This window comes from Xenopus tropicalis, chromosome 6 (genome assembly GCF_000004195.4).
Source record: "Xenopus tropicalis strain Nigerian chromosome 6, UCB_Xtro_10.0, whole genome shotgun sequence".
Taxonomy (NCBI): domain Eukaryota; kingdom Metazoa; phylum Chordata; class Amphibia; order Anura; family Pipidae; genus Xenopus; species Xenopus tropicalis.
Window position 1 is genome coordinate 103,897,864 of NC_030682.2, and position 22,027 is coordinate 103,919,890.

The 22,027-nt window shown below is 38.4% G+C and overlaps 1 protein-coding gene across 2 annotated transcripts in view; it reads right to left on the reverse strand.

The window, feature by feature from the left end:
* Positions 1-22,027, reverse strand: part of gnal (G protein subunit alpha L) — a 150,158-nt gene that overhangs the window by 14,060 nt on the left and 114,071 nt on the right. For both annotated transcript variants that reach the window (XM_012964388.3, NM_001142197.1), the window contains exon 5: positions 19,558-19,655. In XM_012964388.3, the coding sequence (XP_012819842.2) occupies positions 19,558-19,655 (98 nt within the window). The remainder of the gene's footprint in view (positions 1-19,557; positions 19,656-22,027) is intronic.

A 22,027-nucleotide genomic window follows, 5' to 3' on the forward strand; every position in this document is an offset into this window, starting at 1 on the left:
TGGCAGAATAAAGCCAGGAGACATGGTTGTGGGGCTGGATACCAAAGAAGCCTGCAACTAACAACAAAGCCAAGATGCCATATCTCTAGGCACACACAGAACCCCTGCATATAGCAGAGTTAAACAGAGGGAACTTTAGACAGGGACACGCTGCCTGATTCTAACATATCGCAGAGGAAAGAGTCAAATGAAGAGAAATTCCACAGCGTTATTAAGTTCCTACAGGCAGAAATTTGGTGTTGCAGAAATCTATTCCAATGTCTGCGACAAAAAATAATATAAAATAAACCCCCAAATTTAAACATAAATAATTGCAACATGTGTAGCTTTTATGGCCCTGATTTCCTCGAAGAATTAATGGGAAAGTTCCTTAAAGTCTGTTTTCAGCCCCTTTGTTTTCGGGGAAATCAAGGAGTGTAAATGAGCGCAGTATATAGAGCATCCCCCTCTGGCAGAAAGGAGATTACGAGAAAAAAAAGAAAACATGGTTACTTAATGTATTAATCCTGTACATGTGAATAAAAACATGTCTTTTCTTCCTGATGCTGCATAATAGGTTGGATAAAGTCCAGCTGTTGTACCAGAGCCCAGCCGTCCCCCTACAATGCCAAGGGCTGGCCCACTGCCACTGCCAACACACTTCTCACACACTTCTCACAAGGGTCTGGCATTCTAATGAATTACCAGCCAACTATAGTACCATTAAAGAGGCTCTCTGCGACCGGCACACTGAATTTCACTGAATGCACAAGAGAAAACAGCAAGGCCATCGGGACAATCAGCAGACGTGTACTCCAGTAAAATCAAAACTGCAGAGAACAGAAAGGCCTCATTTTTGGCAATGGACTAGAAACAATTTATTAACGCACATTCAAATAACCAATTTCTTGCATCATGCAATGGAAAAAAGCAACAAAACCACTAATTTCCCTTGTGTATCAAAAAATGCACAACCACGCAGTCATTTGATAAACTTTTGCTTTGGCTTTTGTTTTCTCAAAGTAGTAAAGCTAGCATATACATGATGTATTCTATCTATCACCTTATATGCCCTGTAATTGGGTGTACTCATGAGTGTTAAGAGCTGTGTTTTGTTGCATGCCTCTGTGAGACAGGAGCTCAAAATACAACAGAATAAAATGTTGCTTTTGAAATGCACAAAAATGTGTTTAAAAAATATAAATACATTTGATGCATTTTTTTGAGCTTAGTGTAAATTTTTAAGAAAAAAAAAACCCACCAAGCTCAAAAAACACCAATGGGTAGAAATAACATATATGACTCAAATTACATAAAACATTGTAAAAAAAAAAAAACAAAAAAAACTTATTTTATATATTGGGAATAATATAGGCATATTCAGAAACAATTTTCACATGCTCACAAAACAGCTGTGTCTTTCTACTCCAAACTACAAAAACAAAAAGCTTAAAATGAATAAAATTCAACTATACACTTTAAACCATCTTTGCTCTCACATGATCTTGGGTACAAAGCTTGCTCTATGCATCCCTAAGAATCTAAGAAGTAAGTGAGTTCACTGATATACTTGGGTTCATTGATACTTGAAAAACCAACAATGGTTAAATATAGTTTTGTGGGCAGTAATAGCATACAGCAACCCTTGGAACATAACGGAGTGTACAAATCCACCTCCACAACTGCCAAACATTATGGCCTCACATGTGGCACGGGTTCTGAAGATGTACAAAACTACATTACAAATACATGCAACAATATTATATGAGCAAAAGATGTGCCCGAGTGTGGTACAATATATACAGTAAAAAGACAAACTACAGGCGCTACATTTTTATTTAGTAGCAACAGCAAAAAAATCCAGTAGCACACTGAAGATGCAAATCGTGAAAAAATTGTATTTTATTTGCCCAAGTACATAAAAACAAGCAAAGAGCAACGTTTCGGGACCCTCCGGACCCTTTCTCAAGCTATTGCTATACATTTTTATTTAGTGTCCCATGCTAACCTAAAAGTACAAATGAATAAAATAGTGATCACGTAGTATAATTTGTGTGCAACACACCTGATCAATTAGTCACATTATACAATGACACTGCTATGGGCAAAAACAAGTAGTGACCAATACTTCAAGTCTAAAATTGCAATCAAACCACGAAAAATGCAATAAAACAAATAGAACAATTAAAATACATAATCCACTAGTCACACTGTGCTATGAATAAAAAAATGGTACACATGGGATTGATCTCAGCCAATCAGGTCATAAGAATAATTGCACATCCCCCCCTCCCTCGTTCCCTAGAGGTTGGTTCATCACTAAGCTATTGTTTTGTATATTACAGATTGGTCTAATATTTACCTTCTAATTTTACTTCTTTCCAGCGCATAGGTGTCACTTACTGCAAATCTGTGCCTGGTTGCTAGGGTAAATTGAAACACGGCAATGATATAGCTGCTGAAATTCCAAAACAGGAGAGCTGCTGAGCAAAACTTTTTTTAAAAAAAAAATTTGCGTTGTGAATTGTTTACGTATACAACGGTCTACATCATACTGCTGGTGAAGCACATTCCAGAAGCGCCATGAAACCCAGGTTTAGCGCCTCTGCCTGCCAGAATGTAGAATCTGTGGGCTAAAGGAATGCTAGCATTTTAGAATAAAAGTTTAGCTTCCCTAAAAAGGAAGAAGGTAAGATTTGGAAAAGGTGTTTTATTTTACTACTTGAAAAGTCTACAGCACGTGATACACTTGCATGGAGGAATGTATTTCCAGCTATTCAAGGGATTGAGGTCTTTGGTAAAGTCTGCACAAGTTGTGGTGCAGTTGTATTAAGGCGCTGATGCATGTAGCATCAATAATAACATCTCAAACACCTTTCCCACTGCCGACCACTGAATCCTCAACAGGTAAAACAGTCCAATCCCATAATCACGCAATAATGACTATAACATGGGAGACAAAACGACTTGTCTGTCATTGACCTTGGAAATGGAATGTGATAATACAAAACATGTATATTATATAATAAACAAATAATATAGCTGATTACAAAACTTACAGCCAATCCATGCATACTCAGTGGGTCTGGATGAATACCACAAAAGCAAATGTGATTCTGAGTACCATCACTGCTCCAAAAAAGTAAATGAGATAAGAAAAGGGATATTGATCGTCCCATGTGTATCAGTACATGTACAAGCAGTAAAGTGTTGTTATAATTCAAATATTTTTAAATAAGGTATAGAATCAGTTATCTAGAAACCTGTTATTTAGAAAGGTTTAATTACAGGAAGGCCATCTCCCACAGACTCCATTTTAATCAAATAATTCAAAATTGTAGTACAGGTATCGGACCACTTATCCAGAAACCCATTATCCAGAAATTTCCGAATTACAAAAATATCTAATAGACTCCATTTTAACCAAATAATTCACACTTTTAAAAATGGTTTCCTTTTTCTCTGTAATAATTAAACAGTACCTTGTATTTGATCCCAACTAAGATGTAATTAATCTCTATTGGAGCCAAAACAATCCTATTGGGTTTAATTACTGTTAACATTTTTTTTAGCAGAATTAAGGTAGGAGATCTGAATTACGGAAAGACCCCGGGTCCCAAGCATTCTGGATAATGGGTCACATACCTGTACATGTTACAAATAATCAGAAGCATAAGATGCTTATCTGAAGACACCGCTAGACAAGTGTTGTAATTATTTCAACAACTTAACCGGTATTTTACTGGCCTGGCCGGTAAAAATGATGCCCGAGGCCAATGTTATTTACAGGGAAGAAAGATAAAAATCTAGGCAGGTCTGCATTTTTTTGTCCAGAAAATGTGCAACCCTAAGTGCAGCCCGGATCTGCTCGGCAGTGTAAATTAGGAGTGTGGAGTTTACAGAGGCAGGGATAAGTCACTGACAGTTATAAAACACAGATTTTGCTAGAAATGATAAATGTATATATACATGCAGAGACACAGACAAGAAGGCCAAGACTTCTAAAAATAACCTCTCAGATGCATATCCTCTGATGAAACTGGCCTGCATAAACATAGCTGTGCAAAGAAGAGAACCTGTGCAACATCACAGCACACATGTACAAGTTGGACAAGCTTACTCTAAACAAAGTAACACATTCTATTTGGGTTGCAAGTCAGTCTGGTTCCCCCACCCATTGCTTTACATATATACACACGTATGGGATCTATTACCCGGAATGCTTAGGACCTGGAGCATATTATTTATCAAAGAGTGACATAAGAGCTTGCCATATTTTGCCAGAGTAAAATTCCAGCCCCCTCTATTCATTGATTTAAATCATAAGCTCCACTGGGGCAGAGACCAATGTGAATGATGCATAACCTCTGTAAAGCACTTCAGAACATGTCAGCACTACATAACAAATAATTATAATAAAACATTTTAACTATGTGGTGAAGACAGCATGGCACCACAACTTCTGCTGATCAGGCCTCTTTAAAGGAAAGATACACCCCTGAACAGTGTAGGTCTCTATAAAGATATACCACAGCCTATATGCAAAACACTTATTTTTCTAAATCAGGGATCCCCAACCTTTTATACCCGTGAGCCACATTCAAATGGAAAAAGTGTTGGGGAGCAACAAAACCATGAAAAAAGTTCCTGGAGGTGCCAAATTAGAGCTATAATTGGCTATTTGGTAGCCCCTATGTGGAATGGCAGCCTACAGGAGGCTCTGTTTGGCAATTACAATGGTTTTTTATGCAATTAAAACTTGCCTCCAAGCCAGAAATTCAAAAATAAGCACCAACTTTGAGACCACTGGGAGCAACATGTTGCTACTGAGCCACTGAGCCATTTTCATAAAATATACTTTTCCAGTACTGTGTGCTATTGGGTACTCCTAAATAGAAAATTGCAATTTTAAAGGAGAAAGAAAGGTAAAATCTAAGTAAGCTTTATCAGAAAGGTCTATGTAAACACAGCCACAAGCACTCACAGAAAAGAATACAGTTCTCTATCAAAAGAAACACAAGATTTCTTGTCAGAGGTTAATAGTAAGGCTGCAACATCCCCTTACTCACTTAGATTTCCTTCTCCTCCTGTAACCCACTTGGCCCCTCCCTCAGGAATTTGCTTTGGCTGTTGGCTTATGGGCATGCTCAGTTGTTCTAAGCTCAGATTACTAAACACGCCCTCCAGTCTAGCAGCCAGTAAAGAGATTGCATTGCTGGTTCCCATAGAAACTCAGCTCTAGCTGCTCCTATTTTTTTCTCTTTTAACCTTAGCTTAACCATTACACTGCTCAAACAAACAAGAACTTTTATCAGAGACAGTTGTGCCTGTGTGAGCCTGTATTCGTGATGAGATGTATGCTGAATAAGGGTCTGTGTGTGTGTCATTTTTGCAGATTTAAATGTAACTGATTATGTATCAGAGGAAATATGCAGCACCAGGTGAAAGCTGCTATTTGCTTTAGGAAAATGCGATGGTGCTAGAAAACAGAGGGGAAATATGCAGTACAAATCATGCCATTTGGGTGGGGCTGATGTGCCCAACTGATATACATTGTAGGCTTTACATGTCCTTTAAAATGATACACAAGCAACATGTTGCTCCCTTATTGTCATACCTAAAGAACTTTTTTCATACTTGTGTGGCTCATTCTGTGGGTATAGTTTTCCTTTAAGGCCTTTCCCAGCCAAATGCAAGTTCAAATCCTCTACATGTACAACAATAAACAGTCTGGCCCCTTCCTTGGTGTTTTGCTAGTCCTAGACCTGCAAGAGCTGAAAGCAGTGGCGTACCCGGATGTTACTGGGTCCCACAGCAAAGCCATTTTAGGGCCCGCAAAATGTCCAAAGGCTGGTCCATTTTACCAATATATATTTAAATTGCTAATTAATTAGGGCCTTATGGGGCCCCCTATACCCTCTGGGCTCCCATGCAGCCGCAGGGTTTGCTTCCTCTATAGTTATGCCCCTGCCTGCAAGTGTAGTTTATCTAAATAGCCCTTTGCTTGACTAGCTCTCCTTGAGCATTGCAGGCTATCTAATGGTAACTTTTTTATATCTTTATAATTTGCCTGGGACAAAAAAAGTCCTGAGTCTCTGATTCCAAAAATACCCAATGAATTAAGAATGACCATTAGTTTTAAACAGCAACCGAACACATTTTGTTATTTTAAAAATGTACACATTTATTATTCACATTCTGATGGTTTTTATCCAAAGATTTGAGGTATATGCTCCTTATGTAATCCTGTAGGTGGCACCACAGAGCCGCAAGAAAAAGAAAAAAAAATCAACCCCCCCTTCACATCATCAATACCTTTACACAACAGAAAACTGTTTTTCGCAAGCTAGCCAAAAACTCTATGAACTTGGTGCTCTGCAGATTTGGCGTTCCAGCAGGGAATGCACTATACAATTCCAGGCTTTGTGAGATTGTTCCTTCCTTGTCACTTTTTATGTTATGTGTTTCCTTTTCTGCAGTTAATGACAGTAACATATCGCTGTGATGGTCCCATAGCGACAGAGGAAAATGGAGAGATCTTTAAGATCAACTTGCTTTATATTTGTTACAATTAAAATTCTCTGAGTAATGAATTCATGTTTTAATCCTTTCAAAATTATCAATTAAAATCAGAAAGTATCACCCACATAAAGCAGAGTGGTGTTTGTGGGGTGTAGGTTATTGCCCACACATGTAATTCATATGTAGTTCAGTGGCCACTCTGTGTAATCAATGATAAAAGACTAAAGCTATGTAGGCATGGATGACTGTCTGCAAGATAAACAGCGGGGTCCATATGTTTCATGGGGTACAGATGGTGGGCGGATTGTAGCTGTTCTGCAAACAGTGTACTCAATGCCCTCTCTCAAGATGAGATTACATAATGCATATAAACCCATTAGGTGCCTGCAGTGTGTTCAAAATCTTGCCATCATTTGTCCTTTATTCAAGTAATAGGACCCCCTTGCCCAGCACATGTACAAAGTGTATACTTTTTTTCATCATGTAAACTGGACAGTTGGTGTCACTAGAATATGTCCCCAGACCATGCCAAAAGCAAAGCCTGGTGTTGACCCAGAGCCCATCAAAGACCTACAGACACCAGCTGATGTGTTTATATCACTTGGCAGAGACAAAAGCAGCCCATGTGACACTTTAGAGCAAAACCCCTTTCTATACAACAAAATGTTAATTTCTCAGCACAATATGCTGTAGTTACCTGTAACATTTAGACAGGATTTCAGTACAGCAGCTTATAAAGGTTCAACTGATTATAAATGAACAATTTGCTTATATCTGCATATGAGATGTGTCAAGGGCCGACAGCACAGCACCCTTAATGGCACGGAGTGACTTTCAGCCCCAATCTAGCTGGCTGAAAAGCATCCTGATACGACATTAGTCTTAGCATCAAACACGATGTTTCACATTTACCATTATGCGACAAAAACCTTTGTTAACTGAATTAAAATTTTGTATACTGTAAAACAGGGAAATGCCATAAAATCTGTTCTTTGTGTTCAAAATTGTTCTGTCCTTTTTTCCCTCATTCTAACTGACCTATTAGAAGACTACAGTTCAAACACTTAATTGTGGTTTTAAAAGCACTAAGCCATCCCACTACTTTTTAACCAATAGGGCCCCTGAACTGTTCTACTGCCACCATCCCAGCCACATCATTGTGACTCATGAAAACTACCTTGTCCCAACTGTACCTGCTGGCTTATGTAGAACTGTGCTGCAGGGTCGTGGTGCCTGGCCTCATTAATTCTGGTTCAAAGTGCCCTTGGCATGGATTAGCCATGCTAGCCCTGAAAGCCTAGCGTCCAGTTGTGAATGGTTGGTGGGACAGAAAGTGATGCAGCCAAACACTAAGGGGTATACTTATCATGCTGTGTAAAAAGTGGAGTAAAGCAGTACTGGTGATGTTACCCAGAGCAACCAATCAGCAATTAGATTTCAACAGTTAGAAAATCAAATCAAAGCATCTGATTGGCTGCTGTATACAACAACACTGGTGATGTTTTACTCCACTTTTTACACAGCATGATAAATATACCCCTATGTCCGCCAGCCACAATTCACAGCCTAGCATTAAGCCAGCAGATACAGGGGAAGGGAGCAGGGAGGCTGTGCATGGGGCATGGGGTCCTACCTTTAAGACCTTATCTCAAAGCCCAAACACAGAATGTGTATGCTCTGCAGCCAGACATGGGTATGTGGGATTGCTATAAGTCATTTATTTCACATGGATTCCATGAGCATGGTGCTTGGGGCCATGGAAGGCAAAACAAAAGTTGCCTGAAAACCTGTTTACAGTAACTGGGAAACTAAAGGGCAGATCAACAAGAATCATTTCATTTTACTCTCACGTGATCTCACCAGCAACAAATCCTGGGTGTGTCGCTTGTATATTTTTTTTTTTGCTTAACCTTTAATTTCACTGATGTTAACTCTAGTGTCAATTTAGTAGGACGAGAAGACACCCATCAAAAATCTTTTGTGTGTGTGTGTGTGTGTGTGTGAATTATTTACCCTTCTATTCTGCTTCAGCCAACACCACCTGGCAACCAGAGAGCAGATTCATCTACCAGTCAGTTACTGAAAGCTCTGGTTACTAGAAATCACATAATGGAAATGCCAAAGTGAATGTTTGATAGCCTATTTTATTTCTCCTAAGATCATAGTCCCGCAGAGCTAGTCATTTATTGGATGAATGTGCTGGTTACCTACATACAGGGAAATGAGGTCACAGGGCTCTGCAGCTAGTAGCACCCGCTCTGTTTTGGCCAGCACAAAAGAACAGTACCCACTGGGCAGTTTTAACTGCACATTTTGTGCATTAAACCAACAAAGGAGAAAAGTAATAAAAATATGCAGTAATATATGCAATATCAAATACATCAGCCTGTGAACAATCATTTCTAGGAACCAGTGAACCGGTGAAGGTTGAGGCATGCGTTTCAGCTTCACTAAAGGTATAAATGTAAATAAAAAGTTAATTTTCTTTTTAACATTAACTTTCATCTGTACAAAACCTGTAAATTAGAACAGCAAATACCCAATTTAATTTAGTAAAGACCCAGGAGAATCTAGTTTGCAGTGGTTTGGCTGTAGAAGAGCATAAGATGGGCACTATTCCTCCCATCGTGCCAACTAAGAAATGATCGAAAGGGCATTTATAGATCTTGCTGTTGTAGGCAGTTAGGACACTCACTCAGGCTTATTTACTAATTAATTAACACAAGGCAACTTTAAGTTTTTCCTTTAGTGATTCTTTCTGCAGCTGGTTGAACAAAGCTAACCACTGAGTGATCTATATGGGTTACTGCCCAGGCACAAGTTTGCCCAGTAGCCTGTAAATAAGGTTAGGTGTCGAAATCTGCTGCAATGGGGATGCAATGCTATAATTCACACACATTTTTTGGCACTGCTGGGGGTCTTTACAGGGAATCATATTTCATACACTACATAGCTACTAGAGGTGAGCCCAAAAACTCCAATAATTGAGAATGTGGAGGAGGGACAACCTTCTAAACATCCAGAGGGGGGCATCCTAACTTAAAAATACTAACAATATAAAAAAAAAGTCTTTGTCCTATAGCTGTAGGATTGGCAGATTTCTAAATACTTTGCAGTGAGCACAGTCCTGCAGATATAAGAGAGCATGTCTTTGAAGTACAGTTAACCCCTTACACTCCAAAGCAATTGGTGATAAGTGCTTCTGCTGTTATTGTCAAGATTGCCACTCCACTATTGTACATTAATATACACAGTTATACATTAATATCTAATGAGCCATAAGAGGCCTAGCTGATGTGACACTAGTGGAAATGACTGACTTTATGCTGAGCAGTGACAATTGGTGGCATCTGAGGAGAATATGCAACTTTGTCTACATTTGCTATATTCACATAGTGTGCTGACTCCAGCCTAATCAAAGTCAATGTTATTAATTAATAATCTGAGTTTTATATTAACTGTTACTATGATTTACATTATATGAATTTCTTCTTTGATATAACTATTAAACATTTGCAATATAATAGGAGCTCCTATATCTTCTTTTTTCCTGACATTCTTCCTGACAGTATCCACATAAGTCAGCTATTAGTATAGTTCCACATGTAGAATACAGTGTTATGAGATAAAAAAGCAAACAAATTTTTTTTTGAGTTGAGGATAGTAAATAAGATGCATCCAAACCACATGACTGTTCTGCATCCTAAAAAAAATTCAAATGCAGCACAGCGCAACCCTTGCTGGTACCAAAGTAACATCACCAGTATAATTACAGCTTGTCCCATAAGGACACAAACACACCAAGCAAAGACAGCCAGAGAGGGGTTAAGATCTTTTCTGCATCCTTGTACTGCATCCTGAACCAATTTATTCGCACACTACAGTGATCTAATACAAATCAGAGATCAGCTAATTCTGCTGTTGCTCAACTACATCTTCCAAGGGATTAAGGAAGTTGTGACAGCAGGTAGAAATCCGTATGCAGCAGATCCCAGGACAAACTTAGAAGCTCCTAAGAGCCATATTGTAGTTGCCAATAGGTCTGTGAGACCAGCAACCTAGAAATAAATAAGCACACAAAAGAGTCAAAAATAGCTTGGCTGGCCCTCCAGGTGCCTGCCTTACATCACTTTCTCATGTCCTACCTACAAAAGTCCAGTTACTCTAGATATAATTCTTCTAGACATATCACAGTAAGATTGAAAGCTCTACAGGGCAGGGGACCTTTATTCCTCTTTTCTCTAATTTAACTCCTTAATGCAAGCGTATTTTGTATTTATTTGTATTTATCATCATACTTTGTGTTTTATCTATTATTGGAATGAGCCCGTTTGTTGTATTAATGTACTGTTTTGCAGTACAGCGCTGTGTACATAAGTAGCACTATAGAAATAGATATAAATAATGTTGCCTCCCTTCCACAGTATACAGCTACCAGACTGAGGGGAGTAGCAGAACTATTACTGAAGCTGTGCTGTAACTAAGGAGCGGAAAGACTTGCTCAAGGGATCAGGGTGCAGATTCAGTGCCCTCAGATACCTGAAGCGTCACTAAGTGGGGAGCCATTACAGCAGCCAAATGCTAAATGCCTATAAAGCACTGCTAAGAGGTTATTTAAGCGAGGGGAGATACACACATCCTGGCTGCACACAAAGCCTATCACTTATTTTATTCTATGTGTGGTTTGCACAGCTGATGAAGGGGCGGCTCTAAGGCACCCACGGCTTTCTTTCTGTTACTAACCTTTTGTTTACTGCATATTGCTGGGATACTGGCTTTTGATTCAGCCTGACACACGTGACCCACAGCCAGTTTCTGCTCTGCAGTGCTGCTATAAATAGCTCCAGTTTGCCTTGGCTCCGCATGGAGTGGAGAGAGGCTGCTGCTGCACAGGGAGAGGCCTCTCTGAGTGGGAGAGCGACATACGACTGTGCCTACCTCACTGGCATCACTCTCATGCTTCTCTTGCTGCCACGTACCGTGCTTACATGCAGTGGGGGCATCCAACCAGCAGCCACAAGCAAGACATCTGCTATCTACATTACCAGCCACAAACATGTGGTCACCACCTCCATTCTTCCTACTACTATTAAAGTAATACCCGAGAACCTACTGGTTAATTTTCTGTCGCCTCTCACTGCCGCTTCTACTTTTCTGGTAACAATGCAGCCGATTTGCCATCTCAAACTATACAGCCAAAAGGATTTCTGAAAAATCCCTTCATATAAATATTGCATACCCTTGTGTTTGTAGATGAGTCAAAAGAAAATAAAATTTCTATATACCAAGAAATGGTCACTGCAATAGCTGCTCAAGCTTGATTTCATTTAAATTTACTGACAGCAAATCCGAACTCCTTTGTACACAATAGTTTAAATAGTAAGTATTATGAAAAGCCTGGCTGGCCAATATACCTCTTTCCAATGAAAACAGAAACCTGCTCACACAACCACACCCATGTTGCCATGTGTGCCAGATCCATCAGCAAATGTTAGGCACTTTCCAGTGATTATAACCACTTACCTGATACCTCAGGTCAGTGCTCCTGATTAGCAGAAGACTGCACTAGACTAGGGTACTTCTTAGCAAGCACTATGGAGTGGTTGTCTTCTTCCTCTTTAATGGCCCCAGACTGATGACAAGTACTGCCATTAGGGGCTATATAAATCAGAAGGTGCTAAACAGCCCATAAACAGCTGGGTCTCTAATAGTGCCATGGTAAATTTTCTCCTCAATACAGAAATACAGAATTTCTATGTCATTCTCATAACAACCCCTGCCAATTGCACACAAGACACTCCATAAAGACAAAGTTCCCTTATATTTCTTGTCAGTAAACAACTTTAACTGTCTAACCAAAAGCTATATCACATTCTGACCAACTTCTACTCCCACTCTCCTAACAGCAATGCGGGAGGGTAAACATTTAGGGGCAAATTAATTATGCTGCATAAAATGAAATTGGGCAAAAACATGGTGTAAAAAGCTGTGTAAAATAAATGGAGAAATTTGCCGTCCAGATTTACCAGATTTTACATTGTTACTTTACGTAAAAAAAAAACGAGTAAAAAAATTTATGGCGATTTTATGCTGTTTTTTTACATGGCGATGCCTGGCAAATTTTTTTGCCTTTTTTTACACAGCATAATAAATCTGCCCCCAAGTCTGGGGAGAGAACTATAGGAGAGTTTGATAATATTCATAATAATATAACTTTTTGGAAGGATAAGCCTACCTAAGCATTTATTATTCTAAACCTATGCAAGACTACAAGACTACTAGCACACTAGTGGATGCTGCGAGTTGTACTTTAGTTCAGCAGTAGCCAGTTTCAAAAGTGCCAATGAGCAACTCAAGAGAGTAAATATAGCAATAAAAATACACAAAACTAAAAGCAATAAGACCCACTGCTGAATAGCCACAAAACTTCCAGTACTTCAATAAGGCAGGCACTGAAGTAGCAGGTTTTATTAATGGCCAGCACGTTGATTTGTACTTTAATAGAGAATCCTATAACTGGAATATAACGGAGAACACAACCTCCATGAAAACTGCACATTAAAACTCAAAACCTACAAACAATTGCTCATAAGATAACAGAAGAAAAGGATGAAGTTGAACAAAAAAGGGGTTAAATTAGCAAAGGGAGTCATGAAAGGAAGCTGCCTAAAACTAAACTAAAAAGGAATGAAGTAAATTACAGGCAGGGAAAGTTTGCCAATAAAACTGAGAGTGTAATGAGCAAAGAGAGACCAATAGAAAGGAGGATTAACAAGAGTAGGGAAAGACTGTGTTTATAACTAAAGGGCTGACAACATATATCGAAAGGAAAATACTAAAGAGATTTCATGTATACAAAACCCATTACCAGTCTTTAGAAATAATATTTCAAGTCTTCAGCATAAAATGTTATATATCTACAATGGCTGCCTCAATCAAATGATTGTATTCCCAACTTTCCAGTCACCTACAGTATTTCTGCTGTCACAGACATACACAGCAGATCCAAAGTCTAAACTACTTGCCATAAAAAAAACTTACTGCTATGGCTGCTCCATAGACATACAGAGCCCCTTGTCAATATGGTTGCAAACAAAAGCTAGCAGCTATTGCGTACTATTTAAACATATCCGCATTGCCATATTACATTAATATATGAGGCACAAGGTCTGGCATTAGCAGTTTTTCTTTTTTTTTGCCCAAGTACCAAAACTGACACATTCCCATGCATGAGATCATCTGTTCTCTACACATTTTGTTTACTGAATTTCTTTTTAGATTAAAGATATGGTCTGTGTATCTAGATATAGCTATTCAGTATTTCTCTCTGCATGGTTACATGCATGGAAGCTGTCATACTGCTTTACTCATACTCAGGCATGCTGTGTTGTAGGAAATGCATAACAGAGGATATATATATATATATATATATATATATATATATTGCCTAATGACCCGGAGCTTTACTCACTTTGCCTATCTGGCATTAGTACACTTATACTGAACACTGTTGCCTTGTTTCTTTTCAGCCTAATAAGCTTGTTACTTGTTTGCAACACTTTATGTTTTTGTTTACTTATGATCTATGTCTATATTTTACATTCTGAACCTCAGATCATGTTCACGGCCACCTAATTCTGTGCATTTCACTATTCTCCCCTTTTTTTCTCACTACCTGATCACTGCACCTGTTTTACATTGGTTTCCATGGTTACTTAGTACTGTTTTTGCCACCATTTTTTTTTTGGTTATGGTTTAAATCTTTGTGATGCTTTTCAGTCTGTTGGTTTTCCCTGAGGAAGGACATACTAAGTCCCAGCGTGTGCGGTACTCTCCCTCTCAAATGATTTAGATACACAGATACATTTGCTTTTATCCATGTATTATGTTAGGGCCTTATACTATCTACATGCAAGATATAGAATAAATATTAACCAGCTATATTTCCCCTTTAATTGACAGGCAACTGTTTTGAGAATGAAAACTATGTTGGGAGGTAGAAATAATGTTTTGTTTCTACAAGAGCTAGCTCTAGCTCACAAAGGTTCCGGTGGAATAGCCCCTGGCAGAGAAAAGGTTAAGCCTAGCTTCCTTGTATTCAACAGCAGTGTTTGTGTGGTTCTTCACATGAAACAGTGCTTTCTCTGTTCGCTCGACAGGGCTATATTTAGTGCTAATCACTCATCATATCTACATGACATCCTTTTCCTTTGCCACAGTGTATCAACACAAACCCACACTGCTCCGATAAAAAGACATTAGCTCTGCTAGCTTTGTTAACCAGAGAAGAACAGCCTTTAATGTTTTATTTTGTGCTGCCCTATCAGACCCAAACTGATCTTGTTCTGCAGTTTGACATTTCTGTTTTGTAGAAAAGAGCTTGCTTAGCACTCCTTGCTTAGAAAAGGCAGTTCTGCTGCATGGAAATGCTACATTCACATAAAAGCTCTGTTGAAATTAAAAGGAGAAAGATACAAATCTTTTTATTCTAAATGAATCCGGTATTGAAGAAGTGACTCTGTGTCCAAAAGTATAAGTAGGAATCAGCTAGGGGCTGCACAGACGTAGTATTACCCAGGACACTCAATTATCACGAGCTGGGCTATGTCTGCAAACAACCAGTAGTACCCAATAAAGGTGCACCACCTTACAGAGGGTTGTATAGCCTTTAAACAAACAGAGAAATAATTTCCCGAAACAGACTGTCAGCTGATCAAAGAAAGGCTTGACTTGAAGTACCCCCTTTTCAGCAAGAGAACAACAACTTAAAATAAAGGACAGGGTGTTGCCAAGGAAGTAGCCTTGCTGCATGCAAAAACAGCATTTGTCTGCGATAAACTCTCTCGGTTCTAGTAGAGAAACTAAACTCAAGTTTAACTAAAAAGGAGTGCTAAATATGCTGAGAAGGCTTTTTTTTTTTTTTTTTTGGTGCATTTGCAGTGATTCCATTCTTTAAGGATATTTATAAGTGTTTTCTGAGAAGTTATCATTACATGCTCCCCCTAGCGGCGGAATGCATATTCTAATAAAAATTAAGTCACTGGTTGGTTAAAATGATAAGCAAATTAAAATTTTGTAAAGCTAGCCATACATTGAAAGATCTGATCATTTGTAGAGGTCACCAAAAACCAGATATTTCCCCAATATGGCCACCTTGATAATATAGGTCACCAGAGAAAGGACAACGTCAACAAGCCAATGTGGTTATCGCTCTGAGGAGACTTTTTAACCGGTCTGATATCTGCCTGTTTTTCAGCCAGATATCAGTCGAGTAGGTCCATCGGAGTGCCCTTACACAGGCAAATAATCTGCCACAGAACGAACAAGCTGACTCAGCAGCTAAAATCTGCCCGTGTATGGCCACCCTAACTTTAATGGTAAAAAACGATCCCATCAGCAAATATAAATGTTAGGTTCCCTTTAAATCCTATCAAACATGGAGATTAGTAGGTGCTACTTCTAACTGCTTAGAGAACAGATTTGTCTTTTCATGTGGGTCAGACAGGCAACATTAATTTTAAGGTATAAAGCCAATGACACAGGGGGAGCTTTATCTCTATTTGTGTTTTACATGCAGCAATTCAAACAAAAGTGAAGAGAAGGAATTGTCAGATGCTTCTTCCCCTGCAGTGGAGGAGAGTTCTCCCTGGGTGCGACAAGGTGTCCATTGTGTCGTGGCCCTTAAAATTGACTGGATGGTTGTATTTGCTATATAGCTCCATCTGCAGTTAAGAATAACCTGAAAACTGATGGCAGTTGAACATCCTGGGCATTATAGTTTTCAGGACTGTTGGACAGGTACAACGCAAACCTATAAGTGGAAAAATACTGGAAGAAAAATACTAACTCTTCTTAGGATAAAGCCACACTGGGCTAATATCAGCTTTTCTAGAAAACATGGTCCCATCCACTTCTTTTCCTAAGGGAAAACTAACTATGCATTTTTGCACCACTCTGTGTGACATGCTGCCAAGAAGGAGCAAATGGGAGTACAATGGCTTTTCTTTACCTCTAGGTAACGCAGATAGAGAAAAGCCGATCATCAGCCCTGTGTGCCTTTATTTCAAGATTCCAAGTTTTATCATCTTACATGAAAATGCTTACACAACATAAAGTCCAAGTTTGGCTTGTTGATAGAGAAACTGGTCTGTTTACACAGAGGTTTCACTTTCACTGGCTGCACATACTAACATACGATAAGAGCTGAAAAAGGCACAAAGCCAGATCAACCATTCACTCAAATACATCCTACATAGCTTGGAGGAGCACAAAGTTTGCCATTTACACTTTGAAAAAGTTATTTAGAACTTGAGTAATACAGCATGATAAAACATTATATTTTATAATTGGAATAAAAAATAAAAGTAAATAAATTAACATAACCAAAGAAAGCTACAGATTTATATGCAAAAAAAGTGGTAATACTGGTCTTAATTATTGTAATCAAACTACATCAGCAGGGCACAAAAGCAAGCTAAAATAGAAAGTGACCAACACATGGTTAAACACAAATCTGTAACAGGGGTGTAGGAAGGAGCATTTGTTTCAACTGCAAACAGAGATATTGTGTCATATGAGTCCACATGCTATGCTATTACATTCTGCCATAATTATGTTCCTTTACTTGGAGCAATGCTGAAGAACTGAATGTCTGTATTATTTCAGTTGTACCCAAAGGATATACACATGCAGGGGTGATGAAATAAATGCACAGAGAACCATAAAGTTTATCTGATCAGGAGGCATGCAAAAGTCCAGGCTTGTACCATCAGGCAAAACTGTTTAGTATAGCTTTCCCCTACTGGATGGACAATAGCATGGCATGGTGGCAACAAGTGGACTATTTTACTTAGCTGCTGGATTTCTGCATTGAGTATGCAAAGCATGTTCATGACAACTCTTTATGGACATGTTAGCTGTAAATATAAATGCTTGTAAATGTAAATTGCTTGTGACTCATGGGCAAAAGGGTGCTTGCAATTCATATGACAGTGTATCACTCATGGCTTACCTAGGACGCACAATTCATGTGTTCTGTGCTTTTTACACAGTACAGTAATACATAGCTCTACACATACCAATGTCACTGAAACCTATATGACATATCTGTGCTCCCCAAAGTCAGGTACCTTTCCTACAATGGCAGCAAAAAGACAACAAGCTATGGAGCATCTGAAAAGTACATTTTCAATATGACCAAGCAACTTAGTTGCTAAGAAAACAGTAACAATACTAGAAAATGCACTAGCCTTGAAAAATGGGCACCTTCTTGGTGAAAAGGAATATATGGCCTGAGAGATACCCATCTGGGTTTTTAACAATAAAAGAAAAACAAAACTTAGAAAAAGCATAACAGAAACTCAGAATAATAAACCAAAAAAAAACAAGAAAAGAAATATATTCAATGTTTTACATATCCAAGAATAAACAATTAATACTAATCACTCTGCTTGTAAATTTATTTTAGCTTCTATATTCAGATTATACATTTGATTAACCCAAAGAAAGAAAATGTTTAAAAATTAAGCCTGTATTTCCTTCAAACGTACAACTTACTTTAACCGTTTAGTTAGAAGCATTGTGCTACTTACTGCATTACAAATAAACTGCTATACAGGCACAAAAACTATAAGTATATAGTGGTCTCACTAGCTCCTAATTCATCAAGGTATTAGATAAAAATCAGATGACACTTGGGAGAGGAAATGTAAAAATGTCAAAAATGACAGAGGGAAAAAAAAAAGTACAAACTTTTAATTGTGATATTTTAACAGCCACAATGAAAGACACGACTGTTCAAGACCTAAAACCCATTGTATTTTTAAATATTAACGGTACTATTAATCGGGCAAATATGGGATCAGTATCCATAACTTTCCCAGATCAACCATAGGTAGCTATGCTTGGTAGTGCAAAATATGGTTATGTGTGTGTATTTTTATAGACTGCAGTGTTTTGAGGCAAACTCAATTTTCCCACTGCAGAATAAGAGTGCATTGTATTTAAATGCATACAGAACCTTTTAATTGTTTCTGCATTACTGGTGCTTTAACGCACTTGGCTGCAAATTGCATCCCAACATTTCTGAAAAATCAATAAAGACAAGCCTTCATAGTGTCAATGGTAGGCTACTTGCTTATAATAGAACAAATTTTAATTGTTTAACAGGAAAAAGCCGTGAAGTGTGATAAATTCTGCTCAATAACATGTCAGATCAGCAAGAACAGCACACCTGTTTTTTCATACAGCTTCCCTAAACCCCCTTTCTGTTCTACTGCCAACACAAATATTCTGTTATTCTCCCAGTCCAAGGTGGAAATTAACTGCGGACTATGCATACTGAGAAAAATCAAATATTACATGATGAATCCTGAGTAAGATATTTTTAGTTATGAGCCCAAAGGATGGAAGTTCCCACAACCTGCCCCAGACAATCTCAATGCTTCATTTGGCTGAAACCCATACACAGGAACATCCCTAAAGAATGTGTGATTCCTGTACTAGCTACCTGCCAAAGAGTCAAAATTATTAAAAAAAAAACCAAAAAAAACAAACAAACCAACAAAAAAACCTTTTAGGTTCACCTTTTTGTGAAATAAACACTTGTAGGTAGGTTATCAGCTAGAAGTATGGGGAAGCAAAAGAATCTAAAATGTGTTCAAATCACCCTCCATCCATTTAACCTTACAAAACATTTTTGAGTACTAGATGTCATAAAATCTGTGCAACCATAAGCAGAAGGTTTCCTGGTTAGTCTGCCACAATGAAGGCTTCAGATGAAAAGAGAGGGGACCACAAGTGACCCCCCGAGCTCTCCTGTTATACTTTACTAATATAGAGACTCTAGAAATTTATTAAAATATTTTGTGCCTGTCCCAAATGTGGGCTGCGCAGGGTAGACCAACTAACCAGCTGAGCTAAGCACATCTACTCATCAAATTTCAACATATTTTTGATTCAGAATCCTTATCATACATTTTGATAAGATGTAACACTTCCTTGTATGGAAGATGCATAGACCCCCCCTCCCCCATTAGTAATCAATATGTTACTTACTATTGTGCGCAGTCAATAAGCTGATATTCATTTGACCTCTCGAAGCATGCCTTCACACCATCGTCATCCCACAGCTTTTGTGCATGGTCAAAAAATTCCTAAAACAAAATATGAGAGATGTAGTAAGGATAAAGCTTATTATGAAGTTGTAGGCAATTGATATCAGAAAGATAAAAATTAGATCCTCTGAAATCACAATATATTAAAAAGCATTAAGACATTTTGCATAAAAAGCACAAAAAACTCTACCCCTTTAAACAAAAGGGGCCTACTTTTTGTATATCAGCATTTGTGAGCGTCTCATTCATTTAGAAACATGGGAAGAAAAAGAACATATCTTCACCTTTCTGCTATATATTAGATGGAAGGGAGGCCAGGGGGAGACGTTAAGGCAGAGCCAGTGACCAATGCAAGTGTAGCTGCTCCAAATGCAGCACAATTAAGGTCTATTTTTTTCTATTCCATTGGACCAATGTCCACCCCTCCCCTAAAATAGCATCTTTAAAGTTATCCAGGAATTTGTCAAGAGCAAAAATTGTCTCAGCAATTAGTGCAATGGCTCTGCAGTATGACTTTTCAAATTCTGCCTAATCCATCACTTTACTCCCAAATGCAAAGACAAATGCAACAGCAATGCATCCTTTAATACTAGGAACCTGCCTGGAGAGGGAACATATCGCTTGGCAAAAAAGGGGGCATAAATTAAGCTAGTCACATTTGAAGGTACTTGTATCATACTACATCCAGTTTCTTAAAGCAGGTGTCATTTAACAATCCTCCCTATCTTAACCCACAATGGGTTCCCTACAAGGACATGAAGCTTCTTTCCAACAAACAAATATATGTCCCTTCTTCTGTCCCTCCTGTTATAATATTAATCAGGAGTCTGTACTCCAGAGGACAGATTAATACAACATATTACCTTCTGGTCTCCCAGATTCTTATCTCCACCCGTTGTATTCTATCCTTACTGCTAAAACCCACCACATGTCACCTGCATCAAAACTGCTCTCCGCCACCCTCTGGCTCTGGGTCAAGTGGCGCATTAGTATAACATTTTTATCCTGCTCTCCATTCTCCTGCTCCTCTCTCTGTATCTGCTCTTTTCTTCCCTATATATTTGTTCTCATCTTTCCATACACTCCCAAGAGTCCCTGCATTCAGCTAAGGACAATCTAGTGACCTGCTGCTGATTGCACCACTCCTCTGGAATGTTCTACCACCTTGAATCAGGAAAACTCCCACTTTTCTCAATGCCCCTCTTGCGCTTTGTAGAGCAAGTAGTTCATTGGTCTTCTGCTGCAACACATCATTTACCCATTCTTTTGTCCCCCTCCCAATTATGTTTCTGTAGATTGTAACAGACCCAAACTGGCAGTCTGATTCTGGCAAATGCCAGAGGGGCTGCTATAAGTTGCCATAGACAGTCACTATTTATTGGGCTGGTGAGGAGTTGTTTTGGCCCCTGTGTACTTGAAAGACCAGGGCCTATTTTAAATCCCAGTCCAGGCCTGCAATGTAAGCTGTTCAAGGCAGAGACCTCAATTGTGCATTTAAATACAGGTATAGGACCGGTTATCCAGAATGGTAGGGACCTGGGGTTTTCAAGATACGTCTATTAAAAATCATTTAAATGTTAAATAAATCCAACATGACTATTTAACCTCCAAAAATGATTCATTATATCTTAGCTAAGATAAAATACAAGGTACTGTCTTATTATTACAGAGAAAAAAACATTTTTAAAAATTAAAATTATTTAGTTAAAATGGAGTCTATGGGAGATGGCCGTCACGTTATTTGAAGCTTTCTGGATAATGGGTTTTGGTATAACGGATCCATAACTGTATTTATTTTCACTGGCAAAGTTATAATTACTATATCCCTGTTTGCATCCAACCTTAAAATGCACTGCAAATATCTGTGGTGCTATATATATATATATATATATATATATACATACATACATAAAATGTCTTAAAGGAACAGTAACATCAAAAAATTAAAAGTGTTTTAAAGTAATTAAAATATAATGTGCTGTTGCTCTGCAAAAAACTGGTGTTTTTGCTACAGAAAAGCTACTATATAAATAAGCTGCTGTGTAGCCCCGGGGGCAGCCATTCAAGCTGGAAAAAAGGAGAAAAGGCACAGGTTACATAGCAGATAACTAGTAGATAAGCCCCATATAATGGGGATTTATCTGTTATCTGCTAAGTAACCTGTGCCTTTTCTCCTTTGAATGGCTGCCCCCATGGCTACACAGCAGCTTACTTATATAAACTATAGTAGTCTTTCTGAGGCAAACACACCAGTTGTAGCAGTGCAGGGCAACAGTACATTATATTGTTATTACTTTTATACACTTTCATTTTTTGGTGTTAGTGTTCCTTTAAAACTTATTCTCTTAGGGCAATGACACACAGTGATACTTGTAGCCAGCTACTTGTCACAGCTACAAAATGCCAAAAAA